The sequence below is a fragment of the Oncorhynchus keta genome, chromosome 22, assembly GCF_023373465.1.
Source record: "Oncorhynchus keta strain PuntledgeMale-10-30-2019 chromosome 22, Oket_V2, whole genome shotgun sequence".
NCBI classification, from domain to species: Eukaryota; Metazoa; Chordata; class Actinopteri; order Salmoniformes; family Salmonidae; genus Oncorhynchus; species Oncorhynchus keta.
The window spans coordinates 26,969,074-26,988,951 of NC_068442.1; the positions used below are offsets into that span (position 1 = coordinate 26,969,074).

Sequence of the window (19,878 nt, forward strand, 5' to 3'; positions counted from 1 at the left end):
ATTTTCTAATCTTGCCAAAGATTTTCAAGCAAATTTAAGTGAAAACTGTAACTTGGCCACTCAGGAACATTCTATGTCTTTTTGATAAGAAACTCCTGTTTAGGCCAAAAAGTGTATTCCTTTGCTGTGTTTTATGCAGTATTAGTGCCTTTTGCTTACAAGATGCAAGTTTTGTATTCCGTATATTTGTATTCTTCTTTTCACTGTCATTTAGGTCATTATTGTGGAGTCACTACAATGTTGTTGATCCATCCTCAGTTTTCTACCATCGCAGACATTGAACTCTGTAGCTGTTTTAAATTCACAAATTTGCCTCATGGTAACATTACTGAGCAGTTTCATTCGTCTCCTACAGTTCAGTTCAGAAGGACTTTTGTATCTTTGCTGTACCTGAGTTGTTTAATATATAATCCACAGCATAATAATGAATGAGATATTCAATGTTTGATTTGTTATTGTTACCCATCTACCAATCACTGCCCTTCTTTATGAGGCTTTCAAAAATCTTCCTGGTCTTAGTAGTTAAATCTGTGCTTAAAATTCAATAATTGACTGTAGGACCTTACAGATGTTGTATGTATGAGGGACAGAGGAAGGGCTTGTCATTCAAAAATCATGTAAACTTATTATTTTACACAGAGTGAGTTCATGTAACTTATTATGTGATTTTGGTAAGCCACACTTTACTCCTGAACCAATTTCGGCTTGCCTAAACAAAGGGGATGAATACTTATGCAACGACTATATTCCCCCCCAAAAGAAATATTCCACTTTGACATTACATAGTATTTTGTGTAGATTGTTCACCAAAAATTACAATTAAATCCATTTTAATCCCACTTTGTAACACAAAATGTGAAGAAATCCAAGCGGTCTGAATACTTTTGCAAGGCACCAACATTGCACACACCCTCAATTCTGCAGGAGAGATTTGTCGGCATGAGATATTATTTTTCTAACTGTGGAATTAACTTGGGCTTTAAGAGTTTACTTGCGGGCATGACGCATTATCTCCCTGGCAATGCCAAGCCTGCCCAGCAGTGAGTAGTGGCCACAGCGGGCAGAGAGCTCAGGCAGGCAGTCCCAGCAGCGTGGAGAGGAACAGAGCAGGGTGGCATGGCACGGCTACTCCTTTCACCTCTGTATGGAGCAGCTAGCAAGTAGCAATGCTAACAGGCGGAGACGAGATAGGCCTCATCCTTCCTGCCATTACAATAGGATTGAGCGGAATCTACCACGGAGCGTAGGCCCCATGGCGCTGAGAGAGGAAGTTATAGTATTCACACAGATTTATGAATGAGTGTTGAGAGCGCCGGATGAGTCACAGCTGCCGCACGGAGCGGCCAGAAGGCAGCAGGCAGCCCATCAGGACAGGCACTGAGTGGCTCGCACACACTGTGTGTGTGTGTGTGTGTGTGTGTGTGTGTGTGTGTGTGTGTGTGTGTGTGTGTGTGTGTGTGTGTGTGTGTGTGTGTGTGTGTGTGTGTGTGTGTGTGTGTGTGTGTGTGTGTCCGGAGTGGCAGCATAAGCTACACTGTCCAGCTTTTTAATATCTTTAGAAGGGCATTGAGGACAGTATTTTGATTTTAAAAAGTATTCATATTTTACAAATAAACAGCAGATAAACAAAACATTTAAAATGACAACTTGAAATACACTACTGTTCAAAATGCTTTGTAGTAAACTTGTTGTTGACAGAACCATGGCAGGCATGTAAGTGGTAGGGACTTACTAGTAGGGACTTCACGATTGTCCCAATACTTTGGTGCTGATGCAATATGTATTGCGATTCTCACCATTCTATATCTATTGCGATTCGATACTGTGCTTTTATCTGCGATCCAATGGTCCAAACAGTATGTCTGCTGCAGAGGGATGAGAGAGCCATGAGAAAACAAGTTTTGATCAGTCATGGAAATAAAAGTGCTGAAAAGAAATTGGCTCCTATTTAAAAAGGAAATGAAGAACAATCTATGAAGGAAGAATACTGAAGTTTTGGTGCAGGTACAGCCAACTAGCGCAAACATAATATTGCGATATTGTCAAAACGACACAAGACATAAAAAATAATAACCCGATATGTTACTCTACTGATTTCTTCCCTCATCACTACAAACAGTGAATGCAGTGAAACAGTATATAATATGTTTTTTTTAATGCTTTTGGGGAGAACTAAAAACATACTAAACAGTGAGGGAAAATAATTCCTGTCCGACCAATCACACTCGCCACTCAAAAAAAAACTATAAAACCAATTGTGAAGAAAAACTATTTGTAACCAAATAGATTTTTCCCTTGCTTTCCGAGGTCTCAGGTTCTTGGGGCCGACTAAAGAGCGGCTCTGTAACAGCTAAACATATTAAGATCTCCCGCTCACATTTCTCAAGAATGACATTTATGAATGTGACCTAGATGAGAGAAAATGTGTCAGAGGCCAGAAGAGGGGCGAGGAGTGAGAGTGAGGGAAGAGCTGCATGGAATGTACTCATACACACACACACACACACACACACACACACACACACACACACACACACACACACACACACACACACACACACACACACACACACACACACACACATAGAGCCACTCTAGGGCAACAAAACTTTGTACTTGTGCCTGCACAAGTTGACGGTGTTGATTTTATTGTCTACAGGGGGCAGTAGTGAGGGGAGAGGAGAACCTCAGTCCACTGATAAAGCAGCTCTCTATGCTACCATATAACCCTATTTACAGCCTGTTGTCAGTTTGCTTGCCCCCGACCACTCTTTAAAAAGACAGTCTGAGAAAACAAATAGAGGGAGGGGCTTGTCTACCTTCTCTATGTATTTATTTTCAATGGCACCATGTAGTAGCAACAGGAATCAACCGTGCTCAGTCCTCTGGGAAAATAATGAAGACAAGGGCGTAGTGGCAGACACAGCAGTAGTAGACCCAGGGTTAACTGAACAGGAGGACTGTGTCTCACGTGTTGATTAATACCCCCCTTCTCACACCTATCGGGGATAGATTCCATATGGGGAACCTCTCCTGTAATGCTTTGTTGTACTGCTCTCAGATAAACTGGTGGGTAGGGCCTTGAGGCACAACACAAACATGGCGGTTAGGCTAGCTAGCTAATGTGTGTAGTGCAGACCCAGTTTCCCATGGCTTTTCCCTCTTTCACTGTCGTGACCCATTGAGAATGCTGCAGGGCTGAGGGCAGTGGAGAATAAGATGATGGATTTGATTATGCCGTCTTTACTGTGGGGTAGGAGGGAGTAGAGAGAGAGGGAGTGTTCACGGTGTGAGGTTGATCAACAGAGTGGCATGGCTCTGTCGTCACTGTGGCACACTGCCTGAGCAGAGCCAGGCAGGCCTAGCGCAGGGAGATGGATCCAGGCAGTGAGTCACCAGCAGCAATACCGTACCCCCAGGAAAGCACAGGCCTCTTGGAGGCCAGGGCAGGCGAGGCTGCTGAAACTGGAGCCCTTCCTGCTTTCTGTGCCTCACCACGGCCCTTTGATAAGCCTCAGAGAAGCCATTAAAAATTGAAAAGCCTTCCCTGCATGTCGAAGCAAAGGTCTGGTATTACGTTGGTTAAACAAAAACAAGACAACCGATCGCATAACACAGTCCACCTAACGCTGTGCACACACACAAACACATTCCCAGCGCCTGTCTCTGCCACCCCCATCATCATCCATACTTCCATTCAGTGATCTCTTGGTTTTTCACAAACATTATTTATCCACCATACCACATGGCCTCTTTACATACAGGCTGTTCTGTGTGTTTCCCCTCTTTATCCTCTCAGAGCTGCAATGACTTACCCAGCAGGAATTCCTAACTTATATACTCACTTAAAGAGACAGTCACAAGCCCCTTTCCCAACTCCTGTCCAGTACACACTCTAGGTCTGCTGTAGAGGTAGGTTAAATGTATCAGATCCCACAAACTAAACATTTAATTTAAAATTCTTAACCACAATGACACCCACAGTCTGTCCTCTGTACCATAGGCCTAGTTCAGGTCAGATCACACAGAGCAGTGATATCAAGTGTGTCTCTGGCATCCAGGGAGTAAATAGATTAAGTCTCCCAGAGCAGGAGAGAGCAGAGAGCAATGGTGCCAACTGCCAAGGCTCCTAATGAGGTTCCTCTGGGTTCTGTAGGGGTTCAGGGCTGGGATATGCTGTGATCAGCCCTGTGTGACCAGTCACTCCCAGTGTCGGGGGTAACCTGTTACAAAAGTGACACGTAATGTAATCGGATTATTTTTTATGAGTAACTAGTAATTTATTGCGTTACTTTTGAAAACTGGGTAATATAATTATAGTTACTTTGTTAAGTAACACGTGTGTTACTTTCAGAATCATATCTCTACCGGGTGCATGTGTCCAGGATCCAATCTCGACTTGCTTCCTCATTTAGTTCTCAAGCGAGAGGAGAGAGTGTTTGGAGAAATGTCATGACAGCTGCTGTCCATAAAAATGTATAGAGGGCGCACATCTGATCTTTGCCATTGATCACTTCTTTGATAGCAAAGCCCCGTATAGTGGCAAGTATGCCATCTATACATCTTTATGGGTCCGTGTACGTGCGGTCTAACCAGAACTGGAGGCTCGAGAGAAAGATTTTGAAATATATATATATATATATAACACATATGGAATCACGTAGTAACCAAAAAAGTGTTAAACAAATCAAAACCTTTGCATTGATGACAGCTTTGCACACTCTTGGCATTCTCTCAACAACCAAATGAGGTAGTCACCTGGAATGCCTTTCAATTAACAGGTGTGCTTTGTTAAAAGTTCATTTGTGGAATTTCTTTCCCTCTTAATGCATTTGAGCCAATCAGTTGTGTTGTGACAAGGTAGGGGGGTATACAGAAGATACCCCTATTTGGTAAAAGACCAAGTCCATATAATGGCAAGAACAGCTCAAATACGCAAAGAGAAACAACAGTCCATCTTTACTTTAAGACATGAAGGTCAGTCAATCCGTTACATTTCAAGAACTTTTGAAGTTTCTTCAAGTGCGGTCGCGAAAACCATCAAGCGCTATGATGAAACTGGCTCTCATGAGGACTGCCACAGGAAAAGAAGACCCAGAGTTACCTCTGCTGCAGAGGATAAGTTCATTAGAGTTACAAGCCTCAGATTGCAGCCCAAATAAATGCTTCACAGAGTTCAAGTAACAGACACATCTCAACATCAACTGTTCAGAGGAGACTGCTTAAATCAGGCCTTCATGGTCAAATTGCGACAAATAAACCACCACTAAAGGACACCAATAAGAAGAAGAGACTTGCTTGGGCCAAGAAACACTAGAAATGGACATTAGACTGGAGGAAAACTATGCTTTTGTCTGATGAGTCTAAATGAGAGATTTTTGGTTCCAACCGCCGTGTCTTTGTGAGACGCAGAGTATGTGAATGGATGATCTCCGCATGTGTGGTTCCCACCGTGAAGCATGGAGGAGGAGGTGTGATGGTGCTTTGTTGGTGACACTGTCTGTGATTTATTTAGAATTCAAGGCACACTTAACCAGCATGGCTACCACAGCATTCTGCAGCGATACGCCATCCCATCTGGTTTGCGCTTAGTCGGACTATCATTTGTTTCTCAACAGGACAATGACCCAAAACACACCTCCAGGCTGTGTAAGGGCTATTTGACCAAGAAGGAGAGTGATGGAGTGCTGCATCAGATGATCTGGCCTCCACAATCAGCCGACCTCAACCCAATTGAGCTGGTTTGGGATGAGTTGAACTGCAGAGCAAAGGAAAAGCAGCCATCAAATACTCAGCATATGTGGGAACTCCTTCAAGACTGTTGGAAAAGGCGAAGGGTGGCTACTTTGAAGAATCTAAAATATTATATATTTTGATTTTTTAACACTTTTTTGGTTAATACGTTTGACTGGTACAGTATGTCTAATTATGCAGCCCATATGATTCTGCAGCACTTCTTGACTAGCACAGGAAAGCAGCACCACAGATGGAAAGAGAAACTAGTGATCAAACCTGAGTTAGTAAGTAGCCTATCGTTGATAGAGTGTGCGTGGCACGCCTCACTCCTTCAGACAGTCAAAAAGGTGAGGTTTGAGATTTATTTCATGAAAGTAAGGCAACGTAATATAACAAGTAATATAAGGCATTCCTTTCCATGCAAAGTCATTTTGTAAATTAATGCATTACTTTGGTTAAATGTGTAATATATACATTTTTCAACACTAGTCACTAGGGGAGGCAGGTAGCCTGGTTGGTTGGTAGGAGCGTTGGGCCAGTAACCAAAAGGTTTTTGGATCGAATCCCTGAGCTGACAAGGTAAAAATATTTTGTTCTGCCCCTGAGCAAGGCAGCTAACCAACTGTTCCCCGGGCGCCGCTGACATGGATGTTGATTAAAGCAACCCCCGCACCTCTCTGATTCAGAGATGCGGAAGACATTTCAGTTGAATGCATTCAGATGTACAATTGTCTAGGAATTTCCCTTTCCAACCTTGACCCTAACACTGACACAACACTAGTTGAGTTAATACCACAGTTACTCTTACAGACCCACCCTCATATCAACTCACACAAAGACCCTTTATTAACGCAAGTGCTAAAAAGTTGACACCGTTTTTATTTTACTACTATGTAGACTGAGGAAAACACAAAACCAGTCTTGCAAGGTGCTGACTAACGGGGCATAGTAAAAACGTGTAGACACACATGCAGGGATGATTTATCACAAATCACAAACCAGCTGCCTTGGACAGTTGACACATTTGGAGCAAAGTAAAAGATACAAACCAACAGGGTGTTTGTTATCAGGTGTTATATGAAAGTCAAGAGCCAGATGTAAGAAACCAGACACCAGAATTTAATTGAAGCTGAGCATATTGTAAGTAAATATTCAAACACGTCTAAGGGAAAAGTTAGCTATGTGAGGTCAGATGAGGATGAGTGTCTGTTACTCTGTTAAGGAGTATTTATACCCTATGGAGACGGAAGTATGGGGGTGTAGCGCAGTGTTGCAATGTCGTTTTTCGTCACATAAGGGGTGGCTACTTGTAGTACGTGCAAACATTCTATGTACTCCTGTGTGCTATTACATTTGGAACGCACAATATAATTGTTTGCGCAGCCGTGGAGGCAGTTGTTGTGTAGGCAATGACGCTGTATTTTACCACCAACTCGCTTGGTTCCTTAAGCTGATCTATATAGCCCCTGCATCAAAGTAGCCTATTTTTTAATTGATAACCAAATATAATCTCAGTGACTGTTCAAACAATGAACCAAAAAACATTGTAGCCTCATTAGAATCCCCCCAAAAGGTATTTTGTTTAGAAATGATGATGTTTTTAAACTGTAAAATCTGCCATTTGATTTTTTCCTCTGTGACCAGTCACTCTAACCTTGACCCTAACACTGACACAACAACACTAGTTGAGTTAATACCACAGTTACTCCCCAAGACCCACCCTCATATCAACTCACACAAAGACCCTTTATCAACCTTCTCATCAAACGAGGAAAGGCAAGTGCCTAGTTTTACTACTATGTAGACTGAGAAAAACACACAACCAGTCTTGCAAGATGCAGACTAAAGGGGCATAGTAGAAACATGTAGACACACAGATGATTTGTCACAAATCACAAACCAGCTGCCTTGGACAGTTGACACATTTGGAAAAAGTGAAAGATACAATCCAATAGGGTGTTATCAGGTGCTATGACCTGGGTAGTTTGAGCCCTGAATGCTGATTGGCTGACAGCCTTGGTATATGAGACCGTATACCACGGGTATGAAAAAACATGTATTTTTACTGCTCTAATTACGTTGGTAACCAGTTTATAATAGCAACAAGGCACCTAGAGGGTTTGTGGTATATTATCAATATACCACGGCTAAGGGCTGTGTCCAGGCACTCCGCGTTGCGTCATGCTTATGAATAGTCCTTAGCCCGTGGTATATTGGCCATATACCACACCTCCACGGGCATTATTGCATAATAATATGTAAGTCAAGGGCAGTGTGGTTAAGAAACCAGACAACAGAGTTTCATTGGAGCTGAGCAATTTTCAAGTAATTATTCAAACACAAATATGTTAGATATGTGAGGTCAGACGAGGAGTGTCTTGTTACTGTTACTCAGTAGTTGAGCTGTGTGGTGTGACCTACCCTTATAGAGCAACGCTGGTTGGGACTAGGCCTGTGGCGGTCACAAAATTTCATCCGCCGGTGATTGTCAAGCAACTGACGGTCTCACAGTAATTGACAGTTAATTAACATAAACACATGTAGCATCTCCTGGCTTCCACTGATGCAGACCTTTGGAACATTTACATTTTTAAAAGTATAATAAATCCATGTACACCTTCACCTTCACAATAAATCCATTATGTATTTTAGACAGGTCTAAAGAAGCATGATATGAAGAAAATGTATTCTATTTCAGAAGAAAATAATGGCATACTCTGGAGTTGTGGCTATGCTAAATGGCTGTGGGCTACACTAGTTAATTTAGCAGACAAGATTTTCTTAAAATTCTGTGGCATTATTTTATTTTATAGTATGAAGAATACAATATGTTTAGATTTTTAATACATTGTAAGGCTGCATGATGAGATTCTAATGATGATTTGAAAAAAGTAACTTGAAAGGTATGAGCTCTGTCATGTTTTTTGCAAAGGCTATACACATCGAATTTCATGGCGGCATCCCCTCTGTGGCCGTAATCCACCCTAAAAAAATACATATGCCTTTTGCGGCCCGGAGTGCTGTGTTGTGCACTTCTCCCTGAGTGCTGCACAATCTGAAGCGCCTCTCACTCACATGGCTCTCCGTCACATGATCGGGTCTATCTCACAGGCTACAAGTGAAGACAGACACATCGGGGACGAAACTGTGCACGTCCTTATCCAATTCCGAGGTGCATATTGAAGATATTGGAAGAACTGTCCACATTTACTTTGCGTCAGCCAACAAGATAAGTATGCCTAACAAACAGCAAAAGTACTAACCTATGTCAATCTACTATCCCCCATAGTACAAACGTCAACCTATTTTATCCTGTGTGAGAAATAAATGTCCCAAACATAGTCTGGAACAGTTGTGCGGTGCAATAAATCCAAAATTAATACAACCACTGGCATAAAAAAAACATGTTTTATTCATGTCAAATTACGCGATTTCTTCCACTCGCTTGGAAACACTGCAGCCAAAATGTGAGCCACCTAGAAAAACTACAATTCCTGTGTCATTTTTCCAAAAACCAGCCCGAAACTCTTTCTAAAGACTGTTGACATCTAGAACTGCAATCTGGGAGGACTTGGCCTTATAATTAAAGTAATAGCTATTGAAAAAAGTGGTAAGCTGAATTATTTTTTTTTTGGGGGGGGGGGGGGTTGTCCTCGGGGGTTTCGCCTGCCATATCAGTTCTGTTATACTCACAGACATTATTTGAACAGTTTTAGACACTTTAGAGTGTTTTCTATCCAAATCTACCATATGAATATCCTAGCTTCTGGGCCTGAGTAACAGGCCGTTTATTTTGGGCACGCTTTTCATCCGGATGTCAAAATACTGCCCCCTAGCAAATGAAGGACGCTTTTCCTGTGGTTCATTTTCATGCCAGCCAGGTAGGCTATACTCCTGTTGTAGAGATAAACAATGTGCTTAATATTAGGAAAGTTTAGAAATAAATATAGTAGGCCTAGTCTATAGAAAGGTTATGGGATCATAATCACTCTGTTTTATCACGCAATTGCATAGCCTATAGAAATGTTGCGTAACATGAACTCATGGGCTCTCGTGAAGTGTTTTATTACATTTCCGATTGCATTTTCATTGTTGTCAGAGTGATTAGAGGGACAATAGAGTGTTGAGTACCAGGCAGTTAGCAAGTTTGGTAGGCTACTAATGACCATCAGCAGCATCAGAGTTTTGAGAAGCCTAATTACTGTGATTAAACTGTCATGTAGAATTTGACTGCCTTCATGACTCATGACCGCCGGTGTAGCGGTAATACGCTCAACGCAACAGCTCTAGTTGGGACAGCCTGCCTACCTGCCTGTATGATGCCTGTCTCTCTCCCGTTGGCTGGCTTTGCTCCCTTCTCCTCTGGGGTAGGAAGACATGCTTGTCTGGAACAGAGCGACCTGAGGGGCCCATTTGAAGCAGGCCAGAGAGCACGCTCAGTCACAAGACCCAAAAACACACACCGACAACACGCAGTGTCACAGGGCCATGGCCAGCCAAACCACTCAACTGCACTGTATGGTGGCTGGAGTGTGTAAACAGTCAAGAGATATCGCACAGTCAAAGCTGTTAACAGCCTCTGATAAGGCTGGCGGAAGAGAGAAGGGAAATTACTGGTAAAACTATCAAGAAGGGCAATAAAAGAAGACGTCTGGACCAAACCTGATGAAGGGAAGGAGGGAGGGAAGGAGGGAAAGGGGGAACATTGGAGGAGGAGGGCGCTGGGCTGTGTTATGCCTCCTCCGGGGTGTTAGTGAGAACCTGCCATTGTGCTTGTGCACTTGACATTTCTGTGACATTTTTCCCTCAACCCCCTCCTCATATAAGCCCTCCGTTAGCGCCTCGCCACACACCGCAGCCTGCTACTAAAGAGAACTCAGTAATCTCCACGGCCCGGCTCTGCCTTATCCCAGACAAAGAGCCAAATACCAGCCAGGTAACCCTATCCTATCCTACCCACGCCCAGCCATAGAGCCAGGAATTAACCTGTCATGTGTTGCTATTTTCATGCGCATCTCTGAGGCTATCTGTTCCTTTTAATCTAACATTATGAAGGTTGGTGTTGTTTAAATCTGTACACAGCGTGTATATACAAGCAGGCAAGGCAAGTATAGAGTAAAGGCCTGTTTGACCTGACAAACAATAGTGCTCCAAAAAACATCCGCCGGAGGCTAAACTAGTCCTACTAGCAAAAAGCATCTCCTAGTCACGTACTGTAATTAAAGAGAGGCATTCAGAGTAGAGGACTGGTCTGGATTGACTAGGAAACCACTGCACTGCATGCCCTTGAAGAAACATCTGTACTGGAGAAAAACAAGGCAATTATGCAGAGTGGAGTATCTACCCTTCAGTGAGGGCCAGAGAAAGTCTCATCTCTGCTAGACTCAGAGACTTGACCATTGTATGGGTGAGACTTGAGCCTACAAATCTAGAAGTATAACCACTAAACCACAATCCCACACCCTCTAAATAAGCCATTCTATCGTGATATCACAACACAGTCTATCTCTGACAGCCTTTACCTTCAGAGTTGAGACCACAAAGCTCAGAGGATTTATCCTGCTTTAAGGTGGGAAAATGGATCTGTGAGAGCAAATCAAAAATGCCCTTTGTCTACTTTCTGTTACAAATCTTATGAAAAACAAAGATGTTGGCCATTGGTTCCAACCAACATCAGGTAAAGCACAAGCAAATCATTGTACATCAGGGATGTTCGTTCTGCATAGCCCACCGCGCAAAAACTGGTTGCATCAACGTTGTTTCCATGTTATTTCAGCCAAAAATGAAATCTGATGATGCTGAATCAACATGTAAAGCTGATTGGATTTGCAAAAAGTCAAAAAGTCATATTTTCTGTTGACATCTCCAGCAAACGTAAATCAAAGTTAGATGTTTAAATGATGTCTGTGCCCAGTGGATGGTCACTTAAGTACAGTTGAAGTGGGAAGTTCACATACACCTTAGCCAAATACTCAGTTAAACTCAGTTTCTCACAATTCCTGACATTTAATCCAAGTAAAAATTCCCAGTCTTGGGTCAGTTAGGATCACCACTTTATTTTATGAATGTGAAATCTCAGAATAGTAGTAGAGTATGATTTATTTCAGCGTTTATTTCTTTCATCACATTCCCAGTGGGTCAGAAGTTTACATACACGCAATTAGTACTTGGTAACATTGCCTTTAAATTGTTGAATTTGGGTCAAATGTTTCGGGTAGCCTTCCACAAGCTTCCCACAATGAATTGGGTGAATTTTGGCCCATTCCTCCTGACAGAGCTGGTGGAACTCAGTCAGGTTTGTTGGCCTCCTTGCTCGCACATGCTTTTTCAGTTCTGCCCACAAATTTTCTAAGGGATTGAGGTCAGGGCTTTGTGATGGCCACTCCAATACATTGACTCCTGAATCCATTTTCCCACAACTTTGGAAGTATGCCTGGGGTCATTGTCCATTTAGAAGACCCATTTGCGACCAAGATTTAACTTCCTGACTGATGTCTTGAGATGTTTCTTCAATATATCCAGATAATTTTTCTTCCTCATTATGCCATCTATTTTGTGAAGTGCACCAGTCCCTCCTGCAGCAAAGCACCCCCACAACATGATTCTGCCACGGTTGGGATGGTGTTCTTTGGCTTGCAAGCCTCCTCCTTTTTCCTCCAAACATAACAATGGTCATTATGGCCAAACAGTTATATTTTTGTTTCATCAGACCAGAGGATATTTCTCAAAAAAAGTATGATCTTTGTCCCCATGTGCAGTTGCAAACCGTAGTCTGTCTTTTTGATGGCGGTTTTGGAGCAGTGGCTTCTTTCTTGCTGAGTGGCCTTACAGGTTATGTCAATATAGGACTCGTTTTACTATGGATATAGATACTTTTGTACCGGTTTCCTCCAGCATCTTCACAAGGTCCTTTGCTGTTGTTCTGTGATTGATTTGCACTTTTCACACCAAAGTACGTTCAACTCTAGGAGACAGAATGCGTCTCCTTCCTGAGCGGCATGACGGCTGCGTGTTCCCATGGTGTTTATACTTGCGCACAATTGTTTGTACAGATGAACGTGGTACCTTCAGGTGTTTGGAAATTAATCCCAAGGATGAACCAGACTTGTGGAGGTCTACAATTTATTTGTGAGGTCTTGGCTGATTTCTTTTGATTTTGCCATGATATCAAGCAAAGAGGAACTGAGTTTGATGGTAGGCCTTGAAATACATCCACAGATACTGTCACGCCTTGGTCATTGTATTTTGTGTTTTCATTATATATTTGGGTAGGCCAGGGTGTGACATGGGTTTATATATTGTATTTTCGTATTGGGGTTTGTAGTATTTGGGATTGCGGCTGAGTAGGGGTGTTGTATAGGCTTGGCTGCCTGAGGCGGTTCTCAATCAGTCAGGTGATTCTCGTTGTCTCTGATTGGGAATCGTATTTAGGTAGCCGGGGTTTCACTGTGTATTTCGTGGGTGATTGTTCCTGTCTCTGTGTAGTTTCACCAGATAGGCTGTAATTAGGTTTCACGTTCCGTTTGTTGTTTTGTATTTGTATAGTTATTTCATGTGTCACTTTTTCCATTAAAATCATGAGTAACCACCACGCTGCATTTCGGTCCGACTCTCTTTCTACAAACGAAGAACGACGTTATAGATACACCTCCAATTGACTCAAATTGTGTTAATTAGCCTATCAGAAGCTTCTAAAGCCATGACATAATTTTCTGGAATTTTCCAAGCTGTTTAAAAGCACAGTCAACTTAGTGTATGTAAACTTCTGACCCACTGGAATTGTGATACATTGAATTATAAGTGAAATAATCTGTCTGTAAACAATTGTTGGAAAAATGACTTGTGTCATGCACAAAGAAGATGTCCTAACCGACTTGACAAAACTATAGTTTGTTAACAAGAAATGTGTGGATTGGTTGAAAAACAAGTTTAAATGACTCCAACCTAAGTGTATGTAAACTTCCGACTTCAACTGTTTGTCCATCACGGCCAGTCACGACTGTCTATACTGTAACATACAGTTAGCTACACCAGAGGCCCAACAAATAACTTCAACATCCTGAATAATTTCATTCTGCATTCAAAGAACAATAATCACAACAATAAAGAGAATTCTTGTTTATAGAAACATAAATGGTCACTAAGGAAGTCGCTAGAGGTTGATTTCCTCTATTTGTTTTCTGGGTCTGAAGGGAAGGGGAGATGTTTAGAACTACCAGTTATCCATGGGAGTTGTAGACAGGTCTTCAAAAGGCCAGGGCTGAAGGGACATTTTCCCACCATTATTCCATGTTGATGAGTGGAAATGGGAGCAGACAGGCAGGCAGGAGGAGTAGCAGCCTCGAAGCCCTGTTTTCCTCCCAACCTTTTGGGAGTCAAGGTCGACCTCATCTTCTTCACCTGGCAAATTTATCTGAACCCCTTTGATTTGGAGCTGGGAGATTCTGCAGAAACTGTCCACACAGAGAGACACTCTAAACAGGCTTTGAACAGGCGCCGTCTCACTCAAACTCTCACTAATAGTCTAGACAAAACAAATAAATACGTTATGGTGGGAGTCTGTTTGGTCAATGCTGTCACCCTCTCACCCACACATCAACATCAACAACAACACCCACTATGCCTAAGAAAGACAACATAACAGCCTTTTCCACTATGCCTTGCCCTTAAAGATGGAATCTGCATTAGGGTAAACAGCACCACTGTTCGCCCAGTGTCTTTGTTATTGTTTTGTTGATGAAAAGAAAGAAGAGGAGCATTGCAGCGCATATTTTGCTGTCCTATCGTGTGTGCAATGATGACTGTTTGTTGTTTGTAGAAACATCTTTCTTGTTGCAATATCCCAAACAGGCGTGTTAGTTTCACCAATTAAGGAGTCCAGTCCTAAATAAGTCAATTGTTAGCTGTTAAAGTCTTACAACCAGACATTAATTATATTTATTTACTAAATTCAAATATTATATATGTGAGTAATAGACAGATATACATCTTAATAATATAACTATAAAGAGGCTACCTGAAATGTATCCTTCATTTTTCATAGCCTTTAAATACTTAGTGTTATTGTAGTGTGGTGTGTCATAACTTATTCATCACATCAGGTAGATATAGTAAATATTGACCTGATATGGTCCAGACAGGAAGAGCAAAAGTAACCTCAACTCAACATGTATTTAATACCAAGAGCTGTATAATGCACCCATCCTTAGTTCTGTCAGCAAATAGGTTGATCTAAAGAAAAGGCCTCCATAATAAATAGAGAGGAAAGGTTTTTACTGGACAGGGGACAATCCTTCTCCCTGCTGAATATGAAGGGAAAACACTGCATAGATTCATGGGATTTGTTCCCATGCACAATTTGAGAATGTTTGTGAGACTGGAACCCACCTACCGATGTCAGAGACCTATGCAAGACTTGCATCACAAGTGGGATAGACAAATATCCCAGGTATTTGGGAAATAATCTACCTTAAAACCTTAAAAGAATATTTTTTTTAAATCTCATTTTGTGCAGGTGTAAACAAATATCGTTAAAAAAATAGCTAGCAATAAACAGGAGCTCTGTGAACAGGCTGTCCTCTGTGACCCTGACTGGGTCTCTGCTGCCCACACTGTAAAGAGAATAGCTCAGAGTTCCTTACCTTTCTGGCAGTGGTTGGATGTCCAGCAGCGAGAGTTAAAGTTGCCGTTAAAGCTGGTCTTGATGCACTGAGCGTTGTCCTCCGTGATGCCTGGACACACATCACCACACTCCTTGGACTGCTTGTTCCCCGCGATGAAGTTGTTGAACTCTGCGTCCATGATGAGAGACCAGTCCACAGAGTCCAGGTAGCAGAGCTCCGGGTTCTTCTCAATCCGGATGGCCCCTCGCGTGATGTTCCTCAGGTTGTACAGGCCGATGTCCTTCAGACTGGTCATCTCAAAAATAACCAGGGCATAGTTGTAGAAGAGGTTGCGTCCGTGAATGACGTTGAGGTTGGGGAAGAGCGTGCTGAGGCTGTCCAGGCCAGAGACCCGGAACAGGAGCAGGTAGTCGGTGATGACGGTCAGCTTGGGGAAGCTGAGGGAGCGGAAGAGCTCCTGGTTGAGGTTGTTGGTCTTGTCTCCGATGAGGAGTATCTGCAGGAAGCCCTCCACCACCGTGCAGTTCTCCAGACGCTTGAACTCACTGATGTCATTACGTATGTCAATACTTGGACCACAGACTGGAGAGAGAAAGAGAAAGAAAAATCACACATGACATAATTATTACACATCTTAGTTTATTTTTGCTTTATTCAATGTACCTAAATGAAATGTACCATTTAATTTGATTATAGAATGTATTTATCAATTTGTCTGCATACCGATTCATTGTGTTAATCTGTTTACCATGTCTATCATGTAAATCCAATTTCAAGTATTTTCAGGTAGTGACCTGGCTTAAAGGTTCACTGTCAGCCAGTCCCAGACATACTGTAAGATGACAGCACCAAAATAACAAGCACAGCAGCCATTAATAGGATGTAATCTAATCTTCTTGAGATCATCTCTGAAAATATCTGGACTTGAAAGTGCTTAAAACAGGATGTCTTATGTTATGTGGTTCTCTTCGTGTACAAAAGTTTATTTTTGCTTTTCTTTTATGGATATAACTATTCATTTTACTGTGACAAAAGAGAGAGACAAACAGACAGGGTCATCTGAGGTGAGTGTGCTCTTCATTCTGAGCAGGCGTAGGAAGTTCTTTCTCAATGACAAGGGTCAATATTTTGAGATTCTATTGCTATATATTTTGGTAAGATCTGGGATCCTAGGTTCCTCTCCTTTACCGGGATACCCCGTGTTTAAAAAGATCCCATCCATCTTAGCTCAGCACACAAAAAGCAACACACGAAACCAAAGTCCCCGAAGTTGACTATCTTTCTCATACACACACACTCATACACACAGACACCTTGATCTATTATTCATTAATGACAATCATCTCTGCTTTTAATTGTGTCTGTCAATTACTCCAAGTGGGAATGGATACAAGCATACATAATGGGATATCACCACTGAAAGACTGCTATGATAACAAACCAAATAAAACCCAGTCCCTGTTTATCTAAGTGTTTCATGGATAACACTAAATGTACTGTCAGAATGTAAACTGAACTATATGTCCCACATCTACCTGTATTGGCTGTTGCTTGGCCCCTGTCTCCCTATAAACCCAAGATAATCCTTTCACTGTAACACTTGGAGCAGGCCATCTCCTCTGGGTGTATTGTTACGTACATATGTAATGATGTAATAATGATTTCTTCTAACAGTCCATTCACACCAGGGAAGCAGAGCTACATTGTAGCCACATACCATGGAATGTGTTAAGATTCTCAGGACTGTAGTACAAAGGCAAAACAAAACAAGCAGTATTAACATATGCCCTTTCACAGTAGGAGGGAGACCTGCTATACTCATTAGCAACTCCCTGTCCAAGGCAGGTATTGGTCAAGGCAGGTATTGGTCAAGGCAGTAATGTGTAATATAAAACATTTAAACACTACTAAAAAAACATAGAAAACCCGACAGATCTATAAGAGGTTTGAAATGCTACTTGGAAGGTGAAGTAATCAGTAGGAGAAATGTCTTGACATATGAGCTCCTTTGGCTAAACCTGTAATGTTCTTACAGAGGCTTAGGACACCCTCTCAATGAGTGTCAGCGTCACAGGGCCTGTGCAGTGACAAATAGTCCTGCTTTAAACCGACCGGCCCTGATCCATGTCAACACACCATTTAATTGACGCTATGTTTTCTGCTAATTTCCACAAAGTTGAACAATGAGCTAAACTGTATCTAACCTCACATTAATGACCATAACAAAAGCTTCCCAGTTGAATCATGTTGATCTACTGCTACTTAGATTAGAATTTGATTGAAATTGAATGGAAGCCAAAAGATGCCATCTCTACTTTCATATGAATGACATCCATAGAACACATACTGCACCACAGGCCAAACATTTACTCTCAAATTATTTCTAGCAGTAGGCTAGCCTAAAAGAGATTCAACTTCAGTAATGACAAAATATCCTGATTGAAGTTACTTTTTCAATCTATCCTGCCAAAAATAGTGAGCACATTGTTTATCGGGATGAATGGACTTTATTTTCTCCTGTCAGTGTGGTAGACTTTTTTCAAATTTAGAACGGAAATGATTACTCCCGTTGAAAATAGTATTTGCTTTCTCCTATCGACACTAAAGCTCTGGGGATCCACTTCTGAGCCACCAAGCTGCGTGTCCTCTTTGTTTCATTGAGAATTTCCCTGCTCCTCGACCAGCCAGAGAGAGGGGAGGAGGGGTGGAGCAACTCAAACACAAAGACTAATTTGTTTGTTAAGTAAAGAGAAACTCTTGGCCTCACTTCCTGTTGGAGGCATTAATAGAATCAGGGGGAGTCTGGTGGGGAAGAGACAGGAGCAGGGGCAGTGGTGGATATTGTGGCAATGGAGGAGATAGGGTTTCTGCCAGGCAAGACTATCTGAGGCCTTGCTCTTGATGTAAAACCCGTCGGCGATAAAAGGAGAAGGTGAATTAAATGATTTTGGAACGCTATTGTGGCAATTACATCTGCATTGCTTGCTCTTTGGGGTATTAGGCTCAGTTTCTGTATAAGCACTTTGTGAAAACCGCTGATGTAAAAACGGCTTTATAAATACATCTGATTGATTGTTTGATTGACAAAAGACCACACTAGCAGAATGTCTAATAGTATTAGTAAACCTGTGACAATCCTCCACTTGAACATGTCGCGACATCTCTGTTCTCAAACCAACATAACACCACATCCTCTTCTCCCACATAATGCCAACAAATGGCGAAAGAGAGAGCAGGAGAAAGAGACTCCTACTCCCTCCTTTCTCACACACTTGTTATAGTCATTAACTGTGTTAAGCACCAGGAATTCCAATCATTTCCTTGGAAAAGGCTTGAGTAGATCTGCTTCAAAGGTAAGCCATCGCGGATCTGTGCATCCTGCTAAGCCTGATCCATATGTTGTGATGGGCTATCACTTAATAAGCAATAAAGGTGAATTAAGGTGCATTACACTGACATCCCTTTTGACTGTATTTTATATCTAAAACAATCTTCATATTTGTCCAAATTCATTTGAACAGAGAGTATGGGGGAAATTAATAAAATGCCAACCATGACAGGAGTCATTTCCTATTGTTGTGTAACAGCTGTCTCTGGCCACTGTCCTCACAGTGGGATAAGCACACATAGAATAAAGTGCTTCTTCCTGTCCCTTTGCACTGTTCACACTGCTGAGTAAACACACGTATCTCCAGCGTGTAATGGAATCCACCTTACATAGGAATGTCTTCCACACACAGTCATACACACACAAACAAACACACACACAGGTGACCCTGTGAAAGAGTGAAATCAAGACATGGCCATTGCGCAGCATATTGCTATCCTCAAACAAAGTAAAAATCCAAGTGTAGTAAACCACTTGACTATCACAATATATCAGCCGCAATCTTTTAACAGATAAAAAAATGCACATTCTGTGTTAACTGAACTTTCACGGTTAAGCTGCAGGAGAGTAAGTCAGTCCCAACTCAAGATCAGTATCTGTTAATCAGAGGTTATTGAAACCATTTAAAAGGCCGTTATGAGACCATTCTCAGAATGGGATTAATTGTATATTTTCCCGCTGTAAACTCCAGAAAAGTTGTTAAGAGGAGGAAGTATTTTCTTGGCTCTGAAATGTAATGTGTTGGGAAAAAACACTGGGGCTGGACCTTGTTGAATTTAGTCACCCACAAGTTTCTGTCCATCAGAACACATTATGCTATCCTGTACACTTTTCAGTTCTAGTCTATTTCTTACATAGTTTGTTTTTCTCAGATATGCAGACTAGAGGTCGGCCGATTAATTGGAATGGCCGATTAATTAGGGCCGATTTCAAGTTTTCATAACAATCGGTAATCAGCATTTCTGGACGCCGATTATGGCCGATTACATTGCACTCCACGAGGAGACTGCGTGGCAGGCTGACTACCTGTTATGCGAGTGCAGCAAGGAGTCAAGATAAGTTGCTAGCTAGCATTAAACTTATCTTATAAAAAACAATCAATCTTAACATAATCACTAGTTAACTACACAT

General features: G+C 41.9%; 1 protein-coding gene across 1 annotated transcript in view; it reads right to left on the minus strand.

The window, feature by feature from the left end:
• Window positions 1-19,878, minus strand: part of LOC118401242 (insulin-like growth factor 1 receptor) — a 161,767-nt gene that overhangs the window by 127,645 nt on the left and 14,244 nt on the right. The window contains exon 2 of the mRNA XM_035798596.2: window positions 15,378-15,941. Coding sequence (XP_035654489.1) covers window positions 15,378-15,941 — 564 coding nt within the window. The remainder of the gene's footprint in view (window positions 1-15,377; window positions 15,942-19,878) is intronic.